This window comes from Colossoma macropomum, unplaced genomic scaffold (genome assembly GCF_904425465.1).
Source record: "Colossoma macropomum unplaced genomic scaffold, Colossoma_macropomum, whole genome shotgun sequence".
NCBI lineage: Eukaryota > Metazoa > Chordata > Actinopteri > Characiformes > Serrasalmidae > Colossoma > Colossoma macropomum.
This window is the reverse complement of record NW_023494791.1, coordinates 17,404,067-17,430,417: the sequence shown is the minus strand read 5'-3', so window position 1 is coordinate 17,430,417 and position 26,351 is coordinate 17,404,067. Positions and strand designations below refer to the sequence as shown.

Sequence of the window (26,351 nt, the reverse complement as noted above, 5' to 3'; positions counted from 1 at the left end):
CATTGGATTTCTTGATAAAATACCTTGTTTAGCAAGTCCCTTTTCTTTAATGGCTGATATCTCCTTCTGAGCATGTGCTTTCAATTTTGAAGTGAGTATCTCCTGTTTGGTTTGGCCTTTTTCTTTGTATGAAAGTGTTCTTTCTTTCCCTGCCTTGTCTTTAATGGCTGGATCAATATTTACTAATCCTTCATTTCGGTTATGTGACTCCTTTCTGATGTAGCCATAGACACTTTCATGTTTGCAGCGGGAGGTGGGATCTTCTGTTGTTTGTTGTTCTTTTACATTAAACATATCCGTTTCAGCTGCTTTTTCTTCAGCGACGACAGATGCAACTACAGAAGCTAAATTTTCTAATTTAGTAGGGTCATTAACACTAGCAGTGAGACTGTGTTTATTTTCTCTAATTCTCTTGGCTTGTTCATTGTCTCTGATGGAGAGAATGTCATTAATGCTAAATTTGTCTCCTCTTGCTTGTGAACTGCTATTATTTGGCTCCGTATTTTGAATATTTAGTTTTTTAATGTCTGTCTTCATGTCTCCATGCTTTGTTTGATATATCTGTTTGGGAACCATAGAGTCATTTGGCTGGCGCTCTCCAGTCCTGAGTCGATCCTCGAGAGCTGTTTTTGTGTATGTCATGTTCTTGTGGTGAATATCAGGCATCCCCAACACAGAGTGTGGATAATGTGTTTCACCTGGTTGTTCTGATATCTTTTCAGTTTGCAGTTGTCTTGGTAAATGCACTTCATCTATAGTGCATCTGTTTTCAGTTGTTGCGATATGCCACTGTTTGTTTGGCTCATATTTGTATGGCTGATAAGCAACAGATCCTTCATTCTTTTGATGTTTCTCCTCCAGTGAAGTAGAACATGGTACTTTCTGTCTATAATCTCTTTCAGTAGTTATATCACTTGCAGCATACCTATTCATATTCATATCTCTTTGAAAGCGAACGTCATCATGTGTCGTACTTCTAAATTCTGAATTTTTGGTGAGTTTTGAGTCTTTGGGGGGAGACGATGTCATTTTGTGGAGACCGTTATTGTAGAATCCATAAACATTTTGAGATGTTGAAGGTGTATTTGTGGGATTATATTGTGCAGGCTTGCTTGTATATTGATATTTTTGTGAAGAGCATTCTGTGTCCTGCACCTCTTCCTCTTTTGCAAGCCTACCTTGTTTAATGTTCTCATTCACTTTATTTATGTATGTTTCCTTTCCCACGGTGTAGCTGTCATTGGCCGAAGGTAAGTATTGCTTAGCAGTAGCTTTCCTCTGTTTATCCATTTCAATCAAAGTAGCTATCTCTCCTTTAAATGGTAGTGAATCTTTAATTCCACTATTATTAAACATTTCCCTACTTGTGATATTTGTATGTCCAGAGTTTTCCCAAGAAAGTCTTTCTTCAGTCACCTGATTTTTGGTATATCCAAAATTTGGTTTCATCACAAAGTTCTGTTGCTCTTTAAAGTCACGATGTCCCATGTCTTCTCTCCTGCTGAAGTTCTGTTTTTCTGACATCTGAGCCGACAGAGAGTGCACTGGTGGGTGTGCTTTTGAATAGATATTTTCTGTTTCTGGCCTTGTAGGGTTAAATGTTCCACTAGGGCCATAAATGTGACCTTCTGAATTTTCTATACTTTGATTTTGTGCTGGAAGCATACGTGGTGAGAACTCATACTCCTCATTTTCTTTGTTCAGAGGTTTATATGGGGGGAGAAAGCTACCCTGTGAGCCCCCATAAGAGATCTCGTAATTAGCAGCGCCATTCTGATGTGCTAATGTCATATCATGTAAGCCATCAGCATACTCTTTGTGTTCAACAGTTTGGGATAGGTGGACATCATAAGTTTGCTGGACTACGTCAAGTTCCCAAGCGTTGGGTACTGCAGAATGCTCTTGTGTGGTCACTTGGGATGCTGAAGAATCTGAGAGCCTGGATTCGAGATCCTCTAGCTTTGAGGGCTGCTTATTTCGATCTGTTATCTCTAAACCTTTAAATTTAGAAGGACTATATGTGCTCTTGACTCGTTTTCTGTTATCTTTGAGGTTGAACAATAGACTTGATGCTCTGGATTTGTAGTTATCACGTAGTTGTTTGACTTCAGACAGTGGTTTCAGGTCAACATCACCCTGGACAGAGTAATCAGGAAAAGAGGGCGTATGTGCAAATTGCAGAATTTCTGATGTTTCTGTCTCTTGTCTCCCATGAATGACTGGTGTAAGAAGCTGAGTGATACTGAATGGAGTTGAACTACTAGATAACTCATTGCCTCCCACGTTCTCTACTTTGTGTTGAATGTCATATGTATGTCTATTATAAGAGAGCAAATTAGAATCAGGCCTATGTGCTTTCTCATTGGTTGGTGAGACTGTGGAGGGCCGATTGCTTGGGAGTTTGCTTCTCACAAAATTATTATTTCTTTTCCATGGGGGACAATTAGAGGCCATCTCAGAGTCGCATCTCTTTTCTATGGCTGAGGCTTTTTGGATTACTGTGGACCTAGAGCGCTGAGTGGGAACAACATCCTCAATTTTTTTTCGGTTAAACCGCCTACCTTCGCTTGAAAATGTTTGTGTGGTTGTCAGTTCTTTGTAGAGAGGAGAATCATACCACCTAGGAAACTCACTGGCTGACAAAAACCCTGAAGGTTCCTCTCTTTCAAAGGGGAACCTGTTATAATCCTTCCACAACTGAAAAGGACTGAATTCACTGTGGAAGAAAAAATTAGTGGAGTTCAGTGCATGGAACTTTGTTTTTGAGGATTTCACAAGAGAAGCTGTTGTGTCCATCCGGGACACCGCAGCAGCTGATGCATGAAAATGATTCCTGTAAGACTGAAAGGGACCCGACTTAAAATTCTGATGGTAAGCAGAAGAGACCTCGGATAGTTCTCTCTGAAAGCTTAGCAGAGCTGATTTGTCCCATGACCCATTGTTAAAGTCCCTGTATTTGTCTCTTATCAGTACAGCATCAGAAATCCCACTGTCACAGTAACCCTCCTTTGAGCTGAAGGCCTTGATGAGGGATGACACTCTGGAGGTGCTTCTCCTCTGTTGCCATGTTGCCTCCATAGAGCCATTGCTCATATAAGACATGCGCTCATCTCTGAGAACCTGCTCTTGTGCTACATCCACATAGGAATGCTGGAATGTTGAGGTCACCTCAGACTTTCTCTCAGCCTCTCTGTACTGAATACCATAAGAAAAAGTCTCCTGGCAGGTGGTTTTTACAACTTCCTTCTGCTGGACTTCTTCTGCAAAAGCCTTGTGGCGTTCAGTAGGGGAAGAGATTTCAGAGTCATTGTAGATGGCCTCCTCTCCAATGCACAGGCTCCTGAAGGCACGGTCAGTGAGGTTGCTAACCTCCCTATCTGTCTCGTCCATGAAGCTACCCACACTGGAGGTGTCACTGAAGCCATCAGAGTATTTGTGGTGGCCATGCATGTTTCCCCGCCTGCTTGTGTGGCGCTTTTCCAGAGAGCTCATTTCAAACGCTCGCTCACATGAGTAGGACACAGTTGTCCCTATCTGTCTTTTGAGATTTGTTACTTATGGGTTCTTGCTTTTAAGTAGTTCACCTTTCAAAAGGTGATCAGAATGTCTTTCTTTCCTGCAACAGAAGCACACAATGGTGTCAAAAGTGTGTGCAAGCTAGCAGTAATAAAAAGACCTTCACACATATGCGCTCCTTTCTGAGGATATAACTATGTCCATGGAAATACTAACAAACTTTTTTAATGTTTAATGCTTTTAGTTAATATTAATGAATTTTAATGCATGCTAATTATTGTCTATACTGCTCCTAAAACATGTACAAGCTGTCCTCTCAATATGACCTTCATGCATGTTTGGTTAGCTGAGCCACACTGTTGCTATGCACAAGAAAGACTGTAACGCTCATCACGTGAATTATTTTTAGAGTAGGAAGACGCTTCCCATTTTCAACCTAGGATCAAATATTGAACAGCTCTGCCTGCTGACATATTAAAATGGCCGCCACTGCACCTGGACAGATGATTTTCCTTTTCTTAGTATTTACTCAAAAAGTAAAATTAGTTTACACTTAAATAAAAAAAATGATAAAAAGAAAATCATGTAAAATATATTTAAAGTAAATAAAACTGTTGAACTATTAGAGCCTAGAATAAAAGAAAAAATCCAATGGAAATGGAACATCATTCCTGATTGTATCATATGTACCCTAATTGATCATTTCAGAAATTACCCATATATCTGCATTTTAGTGAAATATAGATGGCTATTTTAATGACAAATAACACTATTATAAATAGTATACATCATTATAAAAATATACTGAGTAATCTGTCCCACCCCTTTGTGTTACATAAATATGCAATACACATTAACATGACTCATAATGTTCAAAGCATCGATCTTTCTTTGATTGCATGTGGTGATGGTTTAAATAATTACATTAATGAAATTATTGGACAATTTTGTTAAAATGCCAGTTTTTTCTATATTTACAGTAACATTGAAAACACTGAAAAGTAAAATATGTAATCATCATTTAACATTAATTTTGCAGCTGCTAGACAGTCTTCATACACGGCCCAGAATAACTTTCTGATCCTCTTTTATCACCTGGCTTAGGCTCCCACTCAGAAACCAGCACTACCATATCACATTCTGAACCGCGTCATGTGAAAATAAAAAAATGTTCAGCTAGTTAGGTTATTTACGGAATGAATATTGAATATACTAGTGTGGTTTTGTATCTAGCACAACGAATAAAGATTTCTGCATGCTGATTATAAATTACATTTTCTGCATTATGCTGTTTCTGTTTTAGAAACTAAAATTAACTGCACATCAGAAATAAATTAACTGTATAATAATAGGCAAAAAATTAAAAAGAAATATATATGCATGCATATTGTACATACACAATTTTAGTTTTGCATATTGCTTCTCTGGACGAAACATAAAAGGCCATCAAGCACACAGCTGAAAACTGCTTTTAAAGAAAAGTCTATCACTGCAAGCTTTCTTCAGCATCACTGGGGTACTGGTAGTTATGATTGATCTGTGCTAAGCTTCTTGTGGGACAGGTTTATTTTTGCTAAATGATCCTATGTTATCTCCCTCACAAAACCTGATATCTTGAGGCCATGCTTAAAATGGAAGTGGCATACTCATTTTCACAATGTTACAGCATTTTCTCTATAAATAGCATAAGAGTTATACTTAATAATTACAGAATGAATGGGAAGTAAATTCACATCTGAAGCATGTTATTTGTGCTACTTTTTTCATTTTAATGTATGTATGCATTTGTAAATATTAAAAAATCAAAATGACTTGTTTTATTACTATTGTTATTATTATTATTATTGTTACTGAAATGAACTATTTCACAACAATTTACAATATTTTTTGTTCAGATATAAAAGACCCATCAATTGCAAAGAAACTAGCATCACAAAGGGAAAAAAGTAATCACTTTTCTTACCGTTTAGCTTTGTATTCCATGTTTTAGCAGTTAAGTTGTTTCTGATCCTTCAAACAAAAGGTAATCACCATCCATAGCGTACTGTGGGCAAAAATCCATAGCATATTGTGGGAAGCCAAATCTCTGCACAAATGGGGGCCTTCTGTAAAAGTTTGTCACTTCACTCTGCAGCACCACTCCTGTTATCAGTCTTTCCTGAAAGGGAACAAAGAGTAGAAGCAAAGTACAGTTACTACCAAGGCCCCTGCTCCACTGGAGAGCTGACAGTAGCCAGGATTCAGCGGCAGAAAACACTGAAATAGCAGTGGCTTCAGGGAGTGAGTCCGTTGAGCGGGTGACATAGGCTGAAGTCTTATGCTAGTGCACGTATTGAAATAACCATCTGGTGTCAAGTGACAAAGCAAATGAAATGAACATGGTCCAAAGCTATTTTGATACTCCAACCTTAATAGTCAAATTTACCTTTTAGCATCTTTGAAGGCTGTAATTCCACTTAAACGGGCCTGATGTTTGAACCAAAAACAAATATTCTCTTGTGGAGTTGTTGTGGTGGCTAGCAGGTATCTAAGCTGGGGCACATGTGCCCAAGAGTAAAAATAGCCTGTTGCCTCACTTATAAGTGTCACTCACTTTTTTGGTAGGACAGTGCAGTTGGTATCTAGTCCCTGCTTGAGATCTACGGAGGGGAACATAGTCATTATTGTAAAACTGCATAGTTTTAACACTGAGTTATTGCACTAACACAGCGCACTGTGCACTTGAAGAGTGTCACATTATTTCAGTGAACTTATGAGTCCTCTTCAGCTATTTCCTGCTTTAGGTCTGGACACTCTGGACACGAATGGATTTTAAAAAATCTCCTTTCATTAATCTCTCTCTGTGGTCATTTACCTCAGAGCAATAAAAGAGTCACAAGGCAGTGGGAGGGGAAAGCCCCCCATTCGAGTTTTTCCATTTACAAATGGCCCCCAGCAGCAAGTCATCTTGCTTTGCTTTGCGCCTGGGCACTGCTATAATAGGACATGGGTGCAATGGATACTTTCCCAGGAGTCCTGGCTGTAGCCTCATGCTGGCTGGCTGTGAGTGATGGACACACACACATGGGCAGTGAGAACAGCAGGGTCGGCCATCATTTACTGCAGTCATCCTCGCTGCTCTTTACTGCTCTGTTCCTAAGCTGCAGTAAAAGCAGTCGCACCCCCACTGTCTCAACCCAGCAGACCCCCCTGCCCTTGCTCTGCGCTCTTCTTACCGATGTTTTACAGGCCATGGACCAAAACAGAACCCACCATTGACTGCTCTCAATAGAAAAGCTAAAGTGAATTAACTTCTTGTCAGAATGAAAGGTGTTTATTTTTTATATGAATGAGGTGGGAGTGGGTTTAGGAATATACTGTCTCATATGCCTTTGTAGAGGATTTTTTATTACCTTGTTTTTTTCCTCAGTCAGCTCCGCCCCGAAGTTTTACACAACTTAAGTCCTTGCACAATTTTCCATGCTTCATTTACAGTTACACAATACTTTCCACTTCAAGACACTTGGCATTGACTCCAGCAACACAAAAAGGCGTACAGTAAATATGTTAGTCACACCTCAAATACAATTCTGTGAGATTTACATATGAGCAGGAAGAGAGGTCATCAGAAAGGGAAAAAAACAGTGCTGTTTTCAGGCTCTGTGCACTGTATACCCCGAAAAGGTTGTACACAATTTATCAGGGGGGTGATGTACTAAATTTACTTGATTCAAATGTGTACCTTATTTCCACATGAATAAATTCACAGATGTACAATTTTGTCTTTCGGTTTACTAATTTTTGTGGTAGTTTAATTTTATTCATGTGGAAACAATGTACACATTTTAACCAAGTAATTCAATGATTTTTTTTCTTTTCAGCGTAAAGACAGTAAGCACCGCCCCCTCACTCCTCAAAGCTTTCTTTTGTTACAAAAGAAGCTTTTTTTGTTTTCTGTACTTGCTTTATTACTTACTTTCCCCATAGGGAAGATTGAATTTTAAGGCAGTCCAAAAAGCTGAGGGGATTACTGAGTGGGAAGTGCAAATGCCCGCAATCCTGTAAAAGCATTGGTTATATCACATGCCTAAACCTGGTTTTAAGGCACTGGGATACACTTTACCACTCACTGCAGATTGATATAATCTGTTCCAGGCAGTGGTTATTTCCTCTGTGAAATTATAAATAGTCCAGATGTGAAATGTTTATCTCTTTTGTCTTTTATCTCTTTATTGGTTTATTTATATGTCCTTGTCAATTTACTTTAATACCTTTGTAATGCTCCATAACCATGTAATGAACCTTTGGAATGACTGAATTTGGGGTGTTGAAAAAGTTTTCCAAACTCAGTTCTTGCATTTGTCGCTCCCCTTTTTCAATTATGATATTTAGATCAATCGCATTGTATTAGTGGCATACTTACCGGCAGTGCATGCCCATGGCATGGGGGAAACGTGGCGACAGGGCCCCCTAACAACTTTATCGGATCCCTTAAATGGCTACTTATGTAATGTGACTCATGTAGCCCTATATATATATATTCCTATATTAGTCAGCAAAAATTATGATAATTTTTCCACTTGAATTTTTATTTTAGATTTTTCTTATATTGTGCATAAAAACAGCATGTCACAGGAGTGACGTCACAGTTGACAAAGTATTACTTTTACGTGAAACAATTTAAATTGTTTGTTTTTCAATTTAAAATTTAAACATTTGGAAAAAAGTATTTCGTTTCCAGCACTGATAGCACCACTAAAAAATCTGATAACATATTTTAAAATATCATAAAAATAACAATTATTCATCTCCCCCGCCTTTGTGGATTTAGAATAAGGAAACATTACAGTTTAAAATTTAGAAATGTAGTAAAATTATTGTCTGGCCTAAGCAAAATAATTTTTAACTACGGAAATATGATTTTATTTTGATAATAAAATTTGTCCCATGATTTTTGTCAGTGGTGGTGCAACAATAGAAAAGTGTCATTTAAAAAAAAAAATCAGTGGGAAGATCTTTTTAAACTACTTCTTGTATGAGTAGCTCATAGGAAGAGGAACTAACTGTGAGGAGTGCAAGGTTTGTGGGATCTCTTTTTATATTTTAAAAAACTCTGAAAAATGTGTCAAAAAATCTGCCAATAGTATTACCCCTGCCAAATGAGGCCATTTTAATTTTTATATAAATATGAATGCAATTCTAATTTTGTACATACCACATGACTTGACAACTGAAGTGACAGCGCACTATATATTTAGTTAATTCTGTCAGTGGTTTTACGGTCCGTGGTGTTGATAACGTAAAACTATTTTACTAATAACACCACTGACATAAATTACACCAGTACATAAAACTGATGCATGATTTGCTTTACCAGATATTGCACATTTGTACACTTGTATTACTTTTGTCACGTATGGATAAATAAAGTGCTGCTGAAAGGCAGCATATTTACAGACATGGATTGTTAATTGATGGTATGGTGTGTAGATGTTGCCATTCAGTTTTTCAGTCGGGAGGTGGGGTGGGGGGGTTCCTGCAGGCTTTTCACTGTGATTGCGGTGTGGTGGTAGTAGACATGGTTTTATTATTTCATATAGTTTTATGAAATGTTCTTCCAGATATCTAGTCAGGATGACATTTTTTTTTTCTTTTTATTACTCAGACTGTCATATTGTCTTTAGTATGCAGGTTCATTTACACAAACATTTGCTATTTATGGATCACTGGTTTTACAGAGTCTAAACAGAGTCTAAATAGTTTCATGGATTTCACAAATTTGTTGCATTGCAAGTTTAATTTGTAATACAAAGAGGAAATGAGGTCATAGAAAGATACATTTTGTTCTTCAGTCAAAATCTACATAAAATACAATACAATTTAGCTGAATGTTTTTGTTTCATTAATGTGTAATTTAGAGAAAAAAAAAGAAAAACAAAAATCCGATTTTTCATCATGAGTTATTTATCTGCTGCAATGCATCTTCAAAAAAGTAACGCAAGTCATCTTTTCAAAAATTCACTAATTCATTTCCAACACTGAAAACACCACTGACAAAAATTATTAACCTCTCTGCCCTCGTAGGTTTAGAATGAAGACATGTTGAATAACAGACAGTATAACAGACTACAGTTTACACTTAAATTACAAAATAAGCTATATATATATATATATATATATATATATATATATATATATATATATATATATATATAGCCATGTTTACATTGCAAAGGTAGAATGACCTGAAAGCCCAGCTTCGATATCTTAATTAGCTATATATTCCAGCCATTAGAGCACCACCACCTCGGGGGAAACAAGCTAAAGTAAGTAAATGGGCAACTTACAGACTATACAGGCCAGAGATACGTTAAGGCTTGAAGTGTCTATATTGCAACCAATTTTACTGTGTTTCTCAGCTTACCTTTTCTTTTTTGTCTTTTCTTGGAGATACGCAGAATATCGGCATCTCTTTTCACTGTTATGGTTTTGTGAAACTATGACTAACGTTAGCTAGCTAGCTAGGTTAGCTAGTTAGCTAACGAACGTTACTTCCATACAGAACGACGAAGTTAGACTTGTCGTGGTAATTTGACATTTTATGCTTGTTACTTACAATTTTGATAAGGGGCAGTTCTGTGCCATAGCTAACTAGCTAATGTTAACTGACTAACGTTACAACGCCATACCATAATGACACAAACGCCTTCACAGTGACATACTCCTGAGTGTAGCTAGTGTCAGATGAGTTCGACTGGATGCGTACTTATATTAGGCTACTTGCTACTGGCACTGTTGGTTAGCCTGTGTGCAGTGCAATCATATATGATCCCTTGGTGTTACAGCAATATAACATTTAGCTAGTTTGGTTACCTAACATGGATAGCTAACATTTACCCTTTGATTTGACTGATTGTTGCGTTGGCAAACTGTTTTTTGGTCATACCTGAATACTGGGAGGCACGTCCAGCATTATGGTTGTGGCCTTGTATGCAGAATGCAGATCAAGAGTATTCAGCTTGACCCCTCATGAACTGCTGTGTCTGTTGTCACCCTCCCCTGTAAAGCACTCTGAATAGCACTTGCAAATACTGCAGCCTTTGATATAAGTCAAGCACCCAAGATAGTCAGTGTACATGTACAGTAATAGTTGTCTATATCTGGGGCAGAGCTAAATTCAGAATATTGTTCTGCAGAGACCATGTGCTGAATGAGATTTGGTGCATTATATCAGATTTTCTGAGAGTTTAATAACTACGACCTCAATTTAATCAAATTACAAACACGAAATCAATTTGATATTGACCAAATAGTCGAAATCAAATTGCTTTTACAGGAAATTGCAATCACTGAGGCAGTGGTACCAAAATCCCACTTATGCTAGGAGTCCGTCCTGTTTTTCCTGTCTAAGAGTCCCACTGCAGAGACCGAGCCACGCTTCTCAGACTTTATGAAAAGCTAATAATTATCGCAGTTCATAACAAGTGTTTAAGTCATCCCATATTTGCTACATTTACATATTTGCAGAGCTCATCTGCAAAAAGCCGCTGAGACGAATTAATGCCTGGTGCCTCAATTCAAGCCTGTGCTGCTGAAGGATATTGATTGCATCAGGGATATCAGTTGGTCCATGACTTGTTAATCAGACCCTGCCTTCTCATAAATAAAGCCTGAGCTAAATTACTCCCCCTTGGGAAGACCGAATTATGTCTTCCTTCATTAAAGTACTCTATTACATCACCATCTTACCTGCCAGAGGTGCAGTGACTGTAGTTTACATTATGTCATGCTCTTGCTTTATCCACAGTGATTTTGCTTTTTTGCTTTAATTTTTGTGTCTTATTTCAGGTTAAAGTTCAGCGTGATTCATCAGTTCATCAAAGCAGCATGATAAATTGTGTACAGCCATTATTTACCTACGTTTACACTCTGAAACTCCCAAATAAGTAAGAATTTAGATTACAATGCTATAAATATCATCATTTTCAGCTTGCGTTGCTTTTGCTATGAGATTATGTGGGGGAGGCAATGGAGCAGGCTATTTCATGTAAGTAATCTGGGTCATTTCCACGAAAGATGTTTTTTTTTTTTCCAAATGCCACACTACTGGTGCACAGGTCTTTAGGACATCTAACAGTATAATTACAAAACCAATTGACTGAGAATAATTTGCCCTAATGGCAGAGCCAATAAACAAGCAAACTGAGCGAGTGATTTAATGGAGGAGGTTTTTTGTTGCCTTGTGAGTGGCCCAAATGAGTTTAACAAGAGCCAAGTGCCCCCACAGGACGACAAGTCTCCTGCACATATGAAAGTGCATTTGCTTTGATTTCCCCTGATCCTCAACCTGCAAATAAAAGCTCAAAGTAGTGTTCCTGGAGCCTAGCCCAGTGCTTAACCATCCCCGGCCCTGACTGGATGGTCACGAGTCTGGTGATGAGGTCTGTGAAGACATAGCTGATATAAGGCGCCTGCCTGTCTGTTATTGTTTCTTGTATCTCCCGCTGACTCATGTATTACATTAACGAGTCGTTTACTCATTGACGGAAAGCCTCTCTCCATGAGCTCTTTTAATCTGCACTCATATGAAATGCTAGATTTCACTGCAGGAGTCAAGTCTGCGGGTGGGCAATGTCTTAGACTTTAATTGAATAACTGAAAGAATAAATCGGTCTGTCTTATTATGTTTACAAGTGATGACTTGGTCGTAAATTTAAATTAATGATAATGTTCTGCCCAATCCATGAAGCCTTATTGCACACACACTCACTCTTGTCCATCTCCAGTAGATAGCCTGAAACCTGTGCTTTATTCCAAGTGGTATCCAGACGGTGTCAGTATGGAGTCCTGCTGTAAAGAAGGGAGACACTGCTGCAGTGCTGCCGGTCAAAATCACACAGAGATAAGAACTGAGCAGAGCAGGTGAACATTTCTCTAGACTCAACACTGACTAAATCTAAATGTATGTTAAATGTACATCTTAAATGTATGGTTCAGTTCAACCCAGAAACATACAGTGCTGTGCAAAAGTCAGAGACCATCCTTCATTAACTTAATTTCCGGTCAAAACAGGCTTTGAGTTATTTGAGTTGGAACGTAAGGAAAATAAATGAAAACAGCAGGAGTTTCCAAAACTAGAGTTCAAAAAAGATATAAGACAAATGGGACAACAATGGGGCAACATTTGCCATCAGATTAACAGTACTTAAAGCTTTCGTCTTTGAGAGATATGAAAAAATCAACTTCCACTCTTGCTTCAGATCTGAAAAAAATCCATTAGTGCTTCTGTCCATCCTTTTGCTGTAAGAAGAAAACTTATGGGTCTGGAAGGATGTGTAGCTGTGAACAAGCTGTTACTGAGAAATATAAAAACAAAAAAGAAGGAAGAAAACAGAAGCTGCTACTGAGAAAAGGAAAAGCAAAAAAAAACAAAAAAAAACAAAGAAGCTGCTGGTGTTCTCAGAGGAACGGACTAACCACCCCAGAGTCCTCACCTCAACATCATTGAATGTGCTTGGGATTACCTGGATAGTGAGAAGCAGAAAATGCAGCCAACTTCTAAGACTGAAATTTGGAGGTATGGAAAAATATCCCTGCAGATTTTTAAAAAAAAAACTGAAAGCAAGTCTTTCGAAAAGAATGGAAGCTGTAATAAAGGCAAAGAGTGGACACAGTAGGTACTAAACAGTTTGATATTACATTTAGTTGTTGAGGCTTCTGTGTAATTTTCTGTTAAACATGTTTTCTGCTTTGTTCTGATGTTAAAAAATGAATAACTTTTACGTAATGGTCATTTTGACTGGAAATAAAATAAATGAAGGGTGGTCTCTGACTTTTGCACAGTACTGTACTTAATGTGGTAATCAGTGCTCTAACTTTTTTATAAGTTTTATGAGCAAAATAACAGTTCGGATTAACAGGAGCATATTGTAGCGTCGGCACAGAAGAAGAATGATCTTTACTGAAACAGGCAGAAACAGGAACTACTATGGGAGAAAGTGGGGGACCAGGTCACTAAAAGAAAAGCACAATACCAAGGCGGCTGTGGAAAGGTGCATGGCATTCTGGGAGTCCTCTATATGCTCCTCTGTGCTCTCCCATTCAGCCCAAACTCTCCAGTGGCAGTGCCACAATATTTTGCATCCATTCAAATCTCATAAACACTTTATATACATGGAAACAATATGCTATTTTTTGCTTTCGCGTTATAATTTTTATAGTAATAGTCTGTTTGGTGAGAGATTGGCTAAGGACCTTTGAAAAAAGTATAAAAAAGAAAAAGAGCAGAGATGTCAGCCTCATGTAGTTATTTCAGCTGATATTTTATGATGTCTTTTATCTTGAATGTAAGGTAAACATGCTATTATTTGTGATTTGAAAATAGCTATAGAATGTCTTCTCATGTGGCTGTCAAATGATTAACATAGTGAATCATTTGGATCATGATTAACTTTCAGCATTGCCAAATTTACCCTGCTGACACATCCTTTAGATGTGATGCCAAGCTTGCCTTTTCCTGCTCATGTTATGCTCTTAGGTTTTAAATTATCGAAGAATTATTGTGTTAGATTAATATCAGGAAAAGCACATTTTGACATAATATGGCACTGTGTTATGTTTCGCATTATGCAGCAGGTGTCTTAGACTTAAAGTGAACCAAAACTGTTTATCTTGCCAGTAAGTGTGCTTTTGCCAGTAAGAACTCTATACAACATTAAAATAAATACAAATAAACATTTATACAGTAGCAAATAACAAGACTGTTTTGCTTTCAAAAAAGTAGTTGATATCTTTTAAGCTGATTAGAAGAATACAAGTTTGATACCATACTTCTTCCCCAGGCATTGCATTTGTTCACATCCATCGCCAGCACACCTGATTTAATTAAATGAGGGACTAATTGTCCAAGCTCGATATTGGATGATAACAACAAATAATTCTGGGCTGCCGTGGGAGGAGGATCGGAAATGGGTAAACAAACACAATGACATCAAATCATTCCCTTTTCTATTAATGCTATTTGTATTTATTCAAATGTTGATGATTAACTAAGCAAATGAATGTTTACTGCCAGATAAATAGCATTTTTCCGTAGGCACATAAGATTTTGCACAGTACTGTATATTGTCACAAATTCCTTCTTTTCCTTCTAAAAACATTTGCATAGTGGTGTGGTGAATGTATGGGTAGGCTACTGGTCTGAAAAGTCTGAAATTGGGTTTTCTATCCCGGTTGCTATACATAAGCATGTTGTGTAATCTCACCCTCCTTGGCAAAGCTCCACAGTCATGGAAACCACGAGCTCAGCACATTACACTGCCCAATAAACGGTTATGTTTCTAACCACAGCGACGGATGGACAGGCTGTATGGGCGTAGGAGAGAAGGGGAAAGCCAGGGAAAGCGAACACATTCCTAACACTCCAGAAAGCAGGCTCTCCCAGAAATCCTGTAGAGTGTGGGAATAATAATGAGCTGTAACGCTCTCAGTCTCACTGCACTGCTGATTCTCGCTGAACATGAAGCGCTGACTCTTTCACATTGAGCTGAGTTTGCTTGGGGTGTCCTCCACAAAAGAGACATTGTGAGGAGTTAGCCCACCATCCTCAAACATTCTCTAAGCTGGGAGAGTAAAGCACTTAGACCTGGATCAGGCTTCTGATTTTCATGCGCTGTAGGTCCAGCTGGAAATTTGTGCTGCTTCCAAAAACTCCTCTCAGGAAATGACATTTCCTACAAACGCTTTACTGGAGAGGGGAGTGATTAAGGAAGAGAGAGAAAGAGAGAGCCAGAGAAAAGAAAGAGTGAGGGAGAGGGGTGTTTCTAACTGGGAACAGAGCTTGCACTGTTCCACATTACACACACACACACACGGTGAGAAGGAGAAAGGGAGAGAAAAAGGGGAGAAAATCCCAGGCACTTTCTTTTTCTGCTTGTTTAGCTGGGTGCATGGAGCCTTTGGGTCTGCAAAATGAAACTCTCATGTGTTCTGATAGTTCTCCTGACTAGGGCCTTCGTTGAAGGTAAGCTTGTGTGTTTGTGTTTTTTTTTTTTCTTTTGATGCGGATAGGAGAAAGAAAGAGAGTCTCGTAATCGGGTGGGTAAAACCAACATCAACAACTAAGAAAGTTTGGCAAACTTCAGCTATGCAAAGAGTTACTGCACAACATCAACAGGATAAAGTGGTTAATAAATAGTTAAATCTATATGCCTAAAATAGTCAATAAACAGGTACCGATGCTCATTTTAAAAAAAACTTTTTATTGCACTGATGCATGCAGTCCACTTTTACTGTTTTTCAAACCACAGAAAAATGCAACTAGCATTTTTTAAATATATGCATGTGTGATAACTTTTGGATAACTTTTATGGAGTTCCAGAGTTTGGAAGCTAATAGAAATTTAGTTGAACAGTGTGCTCCAGGTGATCGAATTAGAAATTAGAATATTTCAATACAATCAGCTCTTGCGACTCAGGGCACATTGTTTATGTCCAAATGGCGGTCGTGTGTGATGTGGTTTTTAGACTGAAAACAGAACCCTGCTTAACCAGTTGTGGAGCTTGGTAATTGAGACGGAACATAAAAGCAAGTCTTGCAGCAGCTGGATACAATCTTCTTGTCGTGTTCTCTGCTCTCTGGTGCAAGAAGGCAGACAAATGTTTTCCACCTGCATTTTTTTTCCCTGTTTACTGAGACATACAGAGTTATGGTCATAGGCCAGAAAAAGAGATCTTGAAAATTTCTAGTTCAGTGCAAATTTTCTTTGGCTGTCAGAGCAGAATGCTCTAACACACAAAATTTCTGCAAGAGTGTATAATTTTACTTGTTGTTCTCAGGGATATTTACAGATTGATATTAGGCTTATACAATAAATGACTATGTTAATGCTCACCCATTCAAACATAAGAAAACACACACACTTAAAAAAATGGGTTCTTTAGTAAAGCAAATGGTTTTATTTAGAATCATGAGTTCTATTTAGAACCATTTCATACTTAAACAGTTCTTTGCATGGTGAAATGGTTCTTCAGAATGATGGAGAATATGTTGTACATGGTTCTGTATAGAACCTTTTTGAAAATGGCTCTATATAGCATCAAAAGGGGTTCTTCTTTTGTTATAAGCTTGACATTGTAACAATAGCAGAACCCTTTTGGGTCCTATATAGAACCATATACAACACATTCTTCATCAATTTGAAGAACATTTCACCATGCATGTCTATGTCTATGAAGCTGATTTAAAGGTTATGCAGTTGCAAGAGTAAGGAATTGGCATGGGGCCATATATGGACCTTACATTTTAAGAAGTTAATATTATTGTAATCTCCCAATCTCAGTGTACCCTTTTATATCCCATTCTACCCTTTTCACCCCATCCCGATGCTCCAAAGAGTTGGCCGAAGCTCTGAACGTGACAGTGACCCCTGGGCCAGTCAGTATGTGTTTGGAGGGAGAGAATATCACCGTGTCCTGCCTGGTGTCTCAGAGGAAAAGGAGCAGCAGCGTGCTTGTGCTGCGCTGGATCTACTTTCCCACGCCCGACGACGAGCGTCTGGTGGTGAAGATGAACTTTAAGAAGGCAAAATACTACGGAAACTACAGCAGAAGCTTTGGTCAGCCCAAATTCTACCTGTCGGAGGAGGTGGAGGGGCAGATCTACAGTCTGCTGATCCTGAACGTGACCAGAGAAGACAGAGGCAACTACACATGTAAAGTGCAGGAGATACGCAAACACAGAAACAAGTGGAGATCCTCTTCAAATGGCACAGGAACCATGGAGTTACGAGGTAATAATGGCAAAATACTATATGATAAAATACAGTATAAATGCATTTGATTAAATAACATACATATTATAAAATACACCAATATGCAATAAATAACTTATTACTGATAATAATCACAATAAACACACAGTTTAGTTAGTTAACCATAGGCTATGGCTTTCCATGTAGTTTATACAATAATTTCATGAACAACACAATGTCTTTGAAATAACTTGGCTCATTAATACACAGTTCAGTTGGTGGGTGAGGTCATATGTATCTATATCAAGTATTTCACAACAGCTTTGGACGTTGTTCAGACAATAAAATTTTAGAATCACAACTCTCTGTTTTATAATGGCTATTATGATTAAATGATACCCATATTATGTGCATATAAGAGCAGGTGTCAAAAGAATAGTATGTTAAATCATTGGGATGGCGTTGAAACCGCAGAGGTCCTGGCACTTCACACTAGCAGCTTGGGTTAGGGCTTCATTACCCTTTCCAGGGAACACTGTGTGGTTGTGTTGGAGGGGTGAAAGCATGGTATCCTGCCACGGTCAGGGCTAACCACACAGCAGCTGTTTCCTCCAAATCACAAACTCTGCCATCTGAACCCAAAGTGGGCAATGGCAGTAAATTATTAGACAGTATCCACAAAGTTCTAGTGGTCGTAAGCTCTGCTATTGTTCACAAAGCAGTCACTATGAGATACCACATCTTTGTGGCAATCTCTCAAGCACGAACTGGAGTAATTTTTATCAAGTGGCCTATAAAATCGAAAATGATGTATAAGAAAGTTAACCATAAATCTCCCCATAGGCCCTATAGAAAGCTTTACAGCGCACATTAGCTTTACTGAATACATAAGGTTTGGGGTCCCACCCTCTTTGCATATACATCATTTCCACCAGAAATGTGTTGCCAACACAAACAGACCACAGGGCTGTAAACGTGAGGAGCCTGCACATGCTGTGAGGATAAAGCAGGGAGGATTGGCTAGCATGCAACAAAAAACATTTACTCTGGCTGCTTTAGGAGTTTTCTTATGCTGTTCAGAAAACGAAAGGTTTCTCTTTTACTTAACCCTGGATTATTCATCCAGGTGATGAGAAGCAATCGCCCGAAGCTCATGAGTTAGGAAAGAACAAAGACATTGTAGTGCATCTCATTATACTGTTAAGTTTTCTTTTTGAAAATGCATGATTACTGTTTTATGTGCCTTTACAGATAATCCTTAATTGTATAATCCAAAATAACCTGCCAAGTACCTGTCCTATTAATGACATAAGCTACCTCAATGTCACAGGACAATGAATTATAATGCCTTCTGTTAGCTTGCCTTGCAAAAAGATCTTCTCTTCTTGTGAACTCACTAATTTTCCCCTGATTTTGTTAGGAACCAATAAATACCGTAGGGCACGCAAACAGCAGATATTTTGTAGATTAAAGGATGTGGGTTTTGTTGGTAATGATGGTTAGTCAACCACAGACACATCATAAGCACCCATTTCTGAGAGACAAAGGGAAAAGAAAACAGAGTGTGAGAGTAAACAAAAACGAGGTAATGAGGAAGGAAGTTGAGGTCATGGTTCTCCTCAAAGTAGGGAATTTAAGCTGTGAAAGATAGAGAAAAACAACAAACAACCAGTGGAGATATCTCCTAAACTACAAGTACAAGGAAAAACATCTAATTTATTGTCCATAGTGAGTGACTGTGCACTAAACATGCAGCAGATAGAGACTAGGTTGTAAAAGGAGTATTTCTTCAATGAACTATGCACTTAAATGTTCTTTAGGGAGCCAAAGTTGGCTCTTCAGTGGCTTCGCTCCAAAAAACCCCTTTGGCACCTTTATCTTTTAGAGTGTACTATATGATGCTGCCTCAGATGTGATTCCACCTTTTCAAAGAGTGGGCTTTTATTACCTTCACGCAGACCTAGCGGAAAAACAACTTAAAGCTGCAGGCTTTGCGGGTGAGGTTTCTCTTCGAACAGCAAATGCAGATCAGATGTGGGGTTTGTGTACCTGGTGCGAGTGGAGCCTCTTATTAAAGCCAGTCTGCTCCTCATGTGAGCTGGAGCCAGTGCTAATGAAAAGCACATGGGCCGTGGAGAAGGATGCACACCTTAGAGCCTAGAGCAGGGGAAAAGGGCGATAATGCAAAGTGGGAAGCCAACGAAGGCTCTAATATGTCGAGCATGAAAGCTTCTCTTTAAGTCTCTTTAAGTAGTGCTGTGTTGCCAATACTTTAAAATGTCATGATCATATTTTCGTCTGTGCAATAAAACATTGATTCATTAACACCATGATGCATGTGTTCTGAAATTTGATTGTTGTAATTGTAAATGGAGAAGCTCTGTAACTACAATACGTCTGTGATAGCAGTCCTGCTGAGCAATTACCTGAACATCTGGATACTGTTTTCTCTGACCTCTGAAAATAATCAGATTTAAGAACAAGGCCAGTCTAGGTTTGATAGACAGTGTGAGGGGGGAAAACACCTCAAGAGTATTCTAGAATTCTTTTTCCTTATCCATTCAAATAATTTGATTTCTGTTTTATGATCTCACAGTGAAATTAATGTTATAAATATTACACAAAGCCAAATGCCAAATTTGAGATATGTATGTCCCTGTGCACTCCCTAATGCAGCTTTAATTTAGCACTGAATGTTTATTACTCCTTCAGTGCTGCAGATTTATGAAAGCCCCATTCTCAGGGCCAAAGGCTAAGTGTGTTGCAAGGCCTCAAACATGGCATCCTCTACCACTAAATGTCCTTGGCCTTGTCTTATTGAAGGCTCATCAAGCACAGTCCTGCACCAAGCCACACATTCTCCGTATGAATACAAAGCTCACTGGGGTGCATGAATAGTTATTCAGAATCAAGAGAGATATAAACACTAATAAATAAGAATGAATAACAACTTAGTGTTATAAAGAGCTCATCCTACATTTTGCTTGCATTTTATTTTGTTCAGTTTGATATTTGTGTATTTTTCATCCTTTCTTTATTTCTTAGAATTATACAGGCTGCTTTTTTGCCTCATCCAAAAAGCAATGGAGGATGAAACTCCTTATAACTTCAGTTAGAATGGGTGAAGCCAAACTGCTGTAGGCTGAACAGGCAGATATGTAAATGTGTTGGTTTTATGCCATCACTAAAACAACTCAAAATGAGCTGTTTTTACTTTTGTACTTGTTCTAGTTTCTGCATATATATATATATATATATATATATATATATATATATATATATATATATATACTGAGCATTTTTGAAACTTTAACAGTGTTTTCATACTACACTTCAAAAATGTGAAACACATTAGGTTTTCCATGATATGGACCCTTTAAATATCATACATTCCAAATTTGTGTTCTGTGTTCTTGTGAAAGTGCGGTCTAAATTGAATGCATTCCTTTGAATGAGTGATTACTTAGGTTGCTCTGCAGTCTCTAATTGCATAGTATGCTAAATGTATCTTAAAGTAGTAAACACAATGGAAAAAATGGCACCTTTAATTTTAAATTATCGAAATATGTCACAGTGTTGGTCACACATGAATAAAATATGTTACCAACACAACTGCTGTCTTTCAGTTTACTTCAATCGGCAAGAATTGTGTTGATGTAACACATTTTATTCACATGCAGTTGATTCACACATATGAGTCATGTAAATTCAAAGCAGTTTTCCAGTGCAGATTGAAACCCGAAATGTTCTCTGTACGAAATATAATGCCTGTTCAAAATATTCAGTTAGAAATATTGCATTTTGGTGTGAGAGAGGGGTTTTTCATTTTATTTCACACAAGAGATAGCTGCGAGAGTTTAAGTCACCCAAAAGCACCGTAACCTTGGCCTGCTTGTGCTACTATGTGGTTCTCCTTTTTGCTTATTAACCTGTTTCTCTATTTATGATTCCAGTGCACTACATAGCAGCCTCTGAGAGCACTGATGATATTTGGCGCTTGTTTCAAGGTATGGTGTTATTTATTAAACTGAACAGTGATCCAGTGAACACACAGTACATCATCACTATCATATCAAAACCTCATAACTGCATAATTTTTTTTACATTTTTACTTTTATTCAAAAATGACAGGTGTCATTAACATTGTGATAAAATTTACATCATGACAAACTGACCAATAGTAATGTTCCAAAAAAAGTGCTGAATAAAATCTTGTTACACTAACATGCATTAAAGTTAAGAAGGGTTTTTTTCCCCTTCTTCTTTAAAGTTACTGCTTTGGAGCCACAGCGTTTTGTTATGATAGCAACGGTATACTAAATCCCTTAAAATTCCAGACTTATTGCATCCTAAGGCTTATTATACAGTAACTACATGGACCCCAGAAAGTTATTCTTATGCCATTAAAGTATTTGATAGATGTTTGTACCCATTGGTGGGGTCCTGGCCGTTTAAGAGGTTAATAGTTTGGAGAATACATTCTGTTTCTAGCATTAGAAAGCACTAGAGCCGACTCCTTAATGGCAAAAGGCCACACAGCAGTCCAGAGTCCAGATTTATCCAGGATTAACATCTCCAAAAGCAGCTCTTCTTTGGCCCATTCCTTTGGCCAACCATTTCCCATGAGAGCGCTCTCCACCCTGACATGAAAGCATTTGTTTGACTGCAGTGGAACACAGAATGTTTTTGGGTTCCTCTCCCGTCCAACAAAAGCACAGCAATGTAGTCATAGTCCTTTGTTAAGATTGCATTTAAGAAACAGGGAATAATGTCTATACATTGAATATAGCTGCTTTGTTTAAGTGCATAGAATAAATATGCCACAACAAATTAGGTTTAAATTACATTGCAAAGAAGTTAATGCTGTAGAAAAGTCTTGATATGTATTTTTTATGATAGGACATGCCCTTTCTCACAGCCTTTCCATGTCAAGACCCCATATTGACACATCTTTTCTGTTATTTACTTTTTAGATTTGTATCTGTGTGCAGTGTTAATCTGCTCTGTTGGTCTCCTTTGTTTGCTTCTCTTTGCTGTGGTAATCACATGCCAGCACATACAGCGCAGACAAAGACTAAAAGGTGATTTGCTTTCATATCCATACAATCAAACTGAGAACCATTTAGGAAGCTTTATTTTTAAGAGTACAGTTCTATATTTTGTTTTATTAAGATTGTAAATATGTGGTATAAATATGTATTTCTTTGTTGACTTTCTGATTTGATGTTTATTATTATTTGGATAGTTTATCTAACGGTAAATTCATGTGTATTTTGCATAAATCTAGAAAGTTACCCTTTGGTGAAGTGCTCTGAGAGCAGGTAAGCCACTGTAAGACCTGTCCAATGTGCTAAGCTGCTTGCAAGTAAGTGCTGCCTATTCTCACATTTCCTTCCTATGTTTAAATGTAGTTCGGGGGAGACAGTAACCAGCGTGGCTAGCTCCTCGCCTGGAATGCACAGGAAAGAGAAGAGACACAAAGCATCACCCAAAAACGTCACTGCGCCACCTCCAGAAATACCAGTGAAAGGTAGGAGCTCCAGCTCTTAGAATGACCACTACTACTGAGGCTAGGAACTGACTCGTAGGTGTATCTGATCAAATCATTATACTTTGACATTAAAGTCTTCTATCATAGTGCCACTTTGCCTTTTTGTCAGTTTTTGGCACAGTTAATTCAGGAATACTTGAAATCATCGTATGAGGTGAATTACAGGAAGTGTAGATATCTGCAGACCACTTCATGTGATTTAATATGTATTCAAATTTGGTTTAAAACTTAAGACTGGCTCAGATTGCATCACCAGAGAGAGAGACAGAGAGTAAATGTTGACTTAGCTTAAAATACAAATATCTTGAACTATTTAAAACTATGACATATTGCTTGGTATCATTTAAGATTTTTTTATATTGACACCAGTACGGACACCTTGACTTTGATGCTGATTAACAATTTTTTTTGGGGATATTTTCGATAATTAAAAAAAAAAACAAAGAACAACAAAAACAAGTCAGCTGAATGTCAGTTGCAGTGCTCACTAATCAAGAAGTTCCGACGTTAATAACATGCATTCAGAATGTAATTTAGACAGCCAATCAGATTTCAGTCTAGATAATGGAAGAAGCATGTTGATTGCCTCACATATGCTAATACAGGATACTTATGCTTTGGAATTTGACATTAAATGACAGAATATTTACACACTACTATTGAAGTAATGGTCAGTAACATAACTGTACTTGAGTTCTACATCTTATTTTTATCTAGTGTCCATGAATATACCCCTCGGTGGTGGCATTGATTCTGGAAATGCATATATATATATATATATATATATATATATATATATATATATTTATATATATATTTTCATTTGCAGCTCCTGTCCCAACCAAACCACGCAGAACCAAACTTTTAAAGGCCCAGCCTCGAAGAACTTACATGGTAGGACCTCTTGTTTGATTTTATTTATACTAATTATTTACTCTCTTAGTCTAACAATGAAGATAATTAAGGAATTTTAATATGGCCTCATAATTGTCAAAGCCTATATATGCTATTGCTTGATTTAAACATTTGCATGCATAAGTTTACTTTTACAAATAATATAATGTCTGTATTCTAAAAGCCTCCTGTGCCTTACCTCATTTTTTTGTCAATTGAATTATTACTTGCAAGAAATATGCAAGGGGGAAATCATTGTCTTTTTTCATACAGCCATGTTTGTTGAATATATTGCTGTAGCATTCACCATTTATGAGACTTCTAATTTTATTTGCTTTTATTGCTTTTTGAACAACAATTATTTATTTAACAAGCATGATTCTCATCGCATTAGCTTCCACTGAAATTATTACAGAAAGACAGAAAAAAGGGAGGAAAAATCTTAAAATATTGTGTGATACTCAGCCCCATCTCTGAGAAACGGCACCTGGTCGGATTTGCAAGATAATGAAATTAAATATGTGAGAGATGGGCTTTCATACAAGCTACTGATTGAATATATGTGACTGTGAGTAGTTTTGAGGACAGAGATAGACGAGTAAGCGTGTCCTGTGTCTCTGTGGGTTCTCTGTGGCATCTGTTCAAAAATACTTCTAAGAAAACCATTTTTTAAAATTGACAAACTATGTCATTTTGCCCAACTTGATCATGGGGGATTTGAGATGAAACTTTGAAAACGCAGTCAAGAATACAAGCAACTTTTTTCAATGAAGCCAATCCTAAAATTGGATCTGTAATTTCATGTTGATCTAACCATACATTCCCAGCTCACCAAATCCACTTCCAGCCCTCTGACCGCTTACAGTAGTCTTTACCGTACTGAAACGCCCTTCTCTCTGCTCTTCTCTCCCCTTGCTGCCCTGAAGCTGAGGGTGGCAGATGACAGCTTGACATACGCTGAGCTGGAGCTGGTCAAACCAGTGCCTGAGGCTAAAGCCAGCAGCTCAGGAACTGCACAGCTGGAACCAAAAGCAAACTGCACAGGAACTGTATACGCACAGATCCTCTTTGTGGAAAAACAAGTGTAAATTCAACTGTTTCAAAACAGAATTATTTATGAGTTCTCTTTTGCTATTGTGTATATGTTTAACTGATGTCTTATGTCTAGTATAAAGGTACTATTCGAAGCATCTGGCAGATGTGTTTTCCTGTTCCACTTCGGCACACTCATCACTGTGTGCCTGTGAACTGATGACTTTATCTCATGATATATGACATATATGCCATATTTATTGTTTTTGTTAAGAAAATGAAAAATATATACCATGAGTTCATGAGGCAGTGTTGTGAATGTGTCCAAGCATCTGATAAATGTGATTTTTCTATTATTTTCAGTTTTCTATTTGGGCACATTCACCATAGACTTTTTTTTCCCCAAAAGGAATAAATACTGCGTTATGGTTGGATTTAATCCAGTACATGTATTTAATTCTGATTATATAATTTTGTAAAATATGTCATTTTGTTACAATAAATATTTCCAGGTGTTTCAGATCTGACTTATGAACATTGAATGATTTTCAGTAGTATTTTGCTGACATTATCGATTTATAAATATGCAGAAATTAGAGTAGCTATGCATCTTCATGTGAAGTAGAAATATATTGCTTAAAGCTCTAAATGGGGGCTTCTCCAACTGGTAGGCCAATTTTTATGTATTAGTTCAGATCACGCCTTCAACATATGGTTTTATGAAAAGAGACTGTATGACTGAGTGAGGAGGGGACAGAATTCTTGGCCTGGATTTCTGAGCTGCTTCTGCTTTAAAGGGGAATTACACCAGCTTTTCACAATTTCTGTATAATTCAAACATTGTGATGCAAACAAAGCCATTCAGAGTGTTTTGATGTGAAATGGTTCATTGTATTTGATTTCTTCACAGTGGTGTTAATAGGAACCAGGGGTCATTAAGTCTACTTAAGTCTACTAACTTTTATGTCAACTAACTCGAAGATAATTTTGTTTACTATCCAAAGCCAACAAAGTACCTACATGTGTGTTTTATATGCAATGCTGATAATGGTACCTTAGTGGTAAATCTGAAAATACTTTGTAAACTGCTTTGCCTCATGACGCCTTGCATGTATTTCTCCACTATGAATGAATTGTAAAAAGTAAACTTTAGGCCAAAACCTTCTCTTAAAACTTTCATAAAACAACAACACCAGGCAACATATTCTTAACTATTTCATGTAATAACTTTCTGTAAGGGAGTTTTCAGAGGCATTAAACTCTTCAGACATCTTGTTCCTATCATCACCACATCTGAACAGTTTCATTATGCAGAAAGATTTCCCCTATAAGCTAGAAGGCTGGACTCCCCCTTGATGAAGAAAGGTAGGACCGAGGAACAGTGAGGAGATGGGGTGGGGTGCGGAGTGAAAACTTTGTCACAGCGAAAAGAAGGCAAAGATGAAAACATGTAGGACATTAGCATGGAACGTGTGGTCCTCCTCCCAAGTTTTTGTTTTTTCATAACCCCGTATACACTGCAGTGGAGTATTTCATGGTGTTTACAAAACACACAACATATGCCTTTGCTCTCTCTCTTAGTAAACTCAGAACTGATCCTGGGGTGTTTGCACCTCTATTTCATCAACT

The 26,351-nt window shown here is 37.7% G+C and overlaps 2 protein-coding genes and 1 long non-coding RNA gene across 3 annotated transcripts; 1 reads left to right on the top strand and 2 right to left on the bottom strand.

The window, feature by feature from the left end:
• Window positions 1-580: 580 nt before the first annotated feature.
• Window positions 581-3,450, bottom strand: LOC118810045 (cardiac-enriched FHL2-interacting protein). The gene is made up of 2 exons (XM_036573562.1): window positions 975-3,450; window positions 581-645 (listed from the first exon to the last, which is right to left on the bottom strand). The coding sequence occupies exons 1-2, from the start codon at window positions 3,448-3,450 to the stop codon at window positions 581-583; spliced, it is 2,541 nt and encodes an 846-aa protein (XP_036429455.1).
• A 53-nt stretch (window positions 3,451-3,503) lies between these two features.
• LOC118810421 lies at window positions 3,504-6,056 on the bottom strand. Its single transcript, XR_005007419.1, has 3 exons — window positions 5,942-6,056; window positions 5,480-5,674; window positions 3,504-3,616 (listed from the first exon to the last, which is right to left on the bottom strand). It is a non-coding gene; the product is annotated as an uncharacterized LOC118810421 (long non-coding RNA).
• Window positions 6,057-15,133: 9,077 nt separating this feature from the next.
• On the top strand, window positions 15,134-25,249 carry vstm4a (V-set and transmembrane domain containing 4a). The gene is made up of 8 exons (XM_036574165.1): window positions 15,134-15,517; window positions 16,889-17,284; window positions 21,199-21,252; window positions 22,219-22,326; window positions 22,533-22,566; window positions 22,657-22,775; window positions 23,626-23,690; window positions 24,617-25,249. Exons 1-8 carry the CDS (start codon window positions 15,466-15,468, stop codon window positions 24,776-24,778), a joined length of 990 nt encoding a protein of 329 aa, XP_036430058.1. The 5' UTR covers window positions 15,134-15,465; the 3' UTR covers window positions 24,779-25,249.
• Window positions 25,250-26,351: the final 1,102 nt, after the last annotated feature.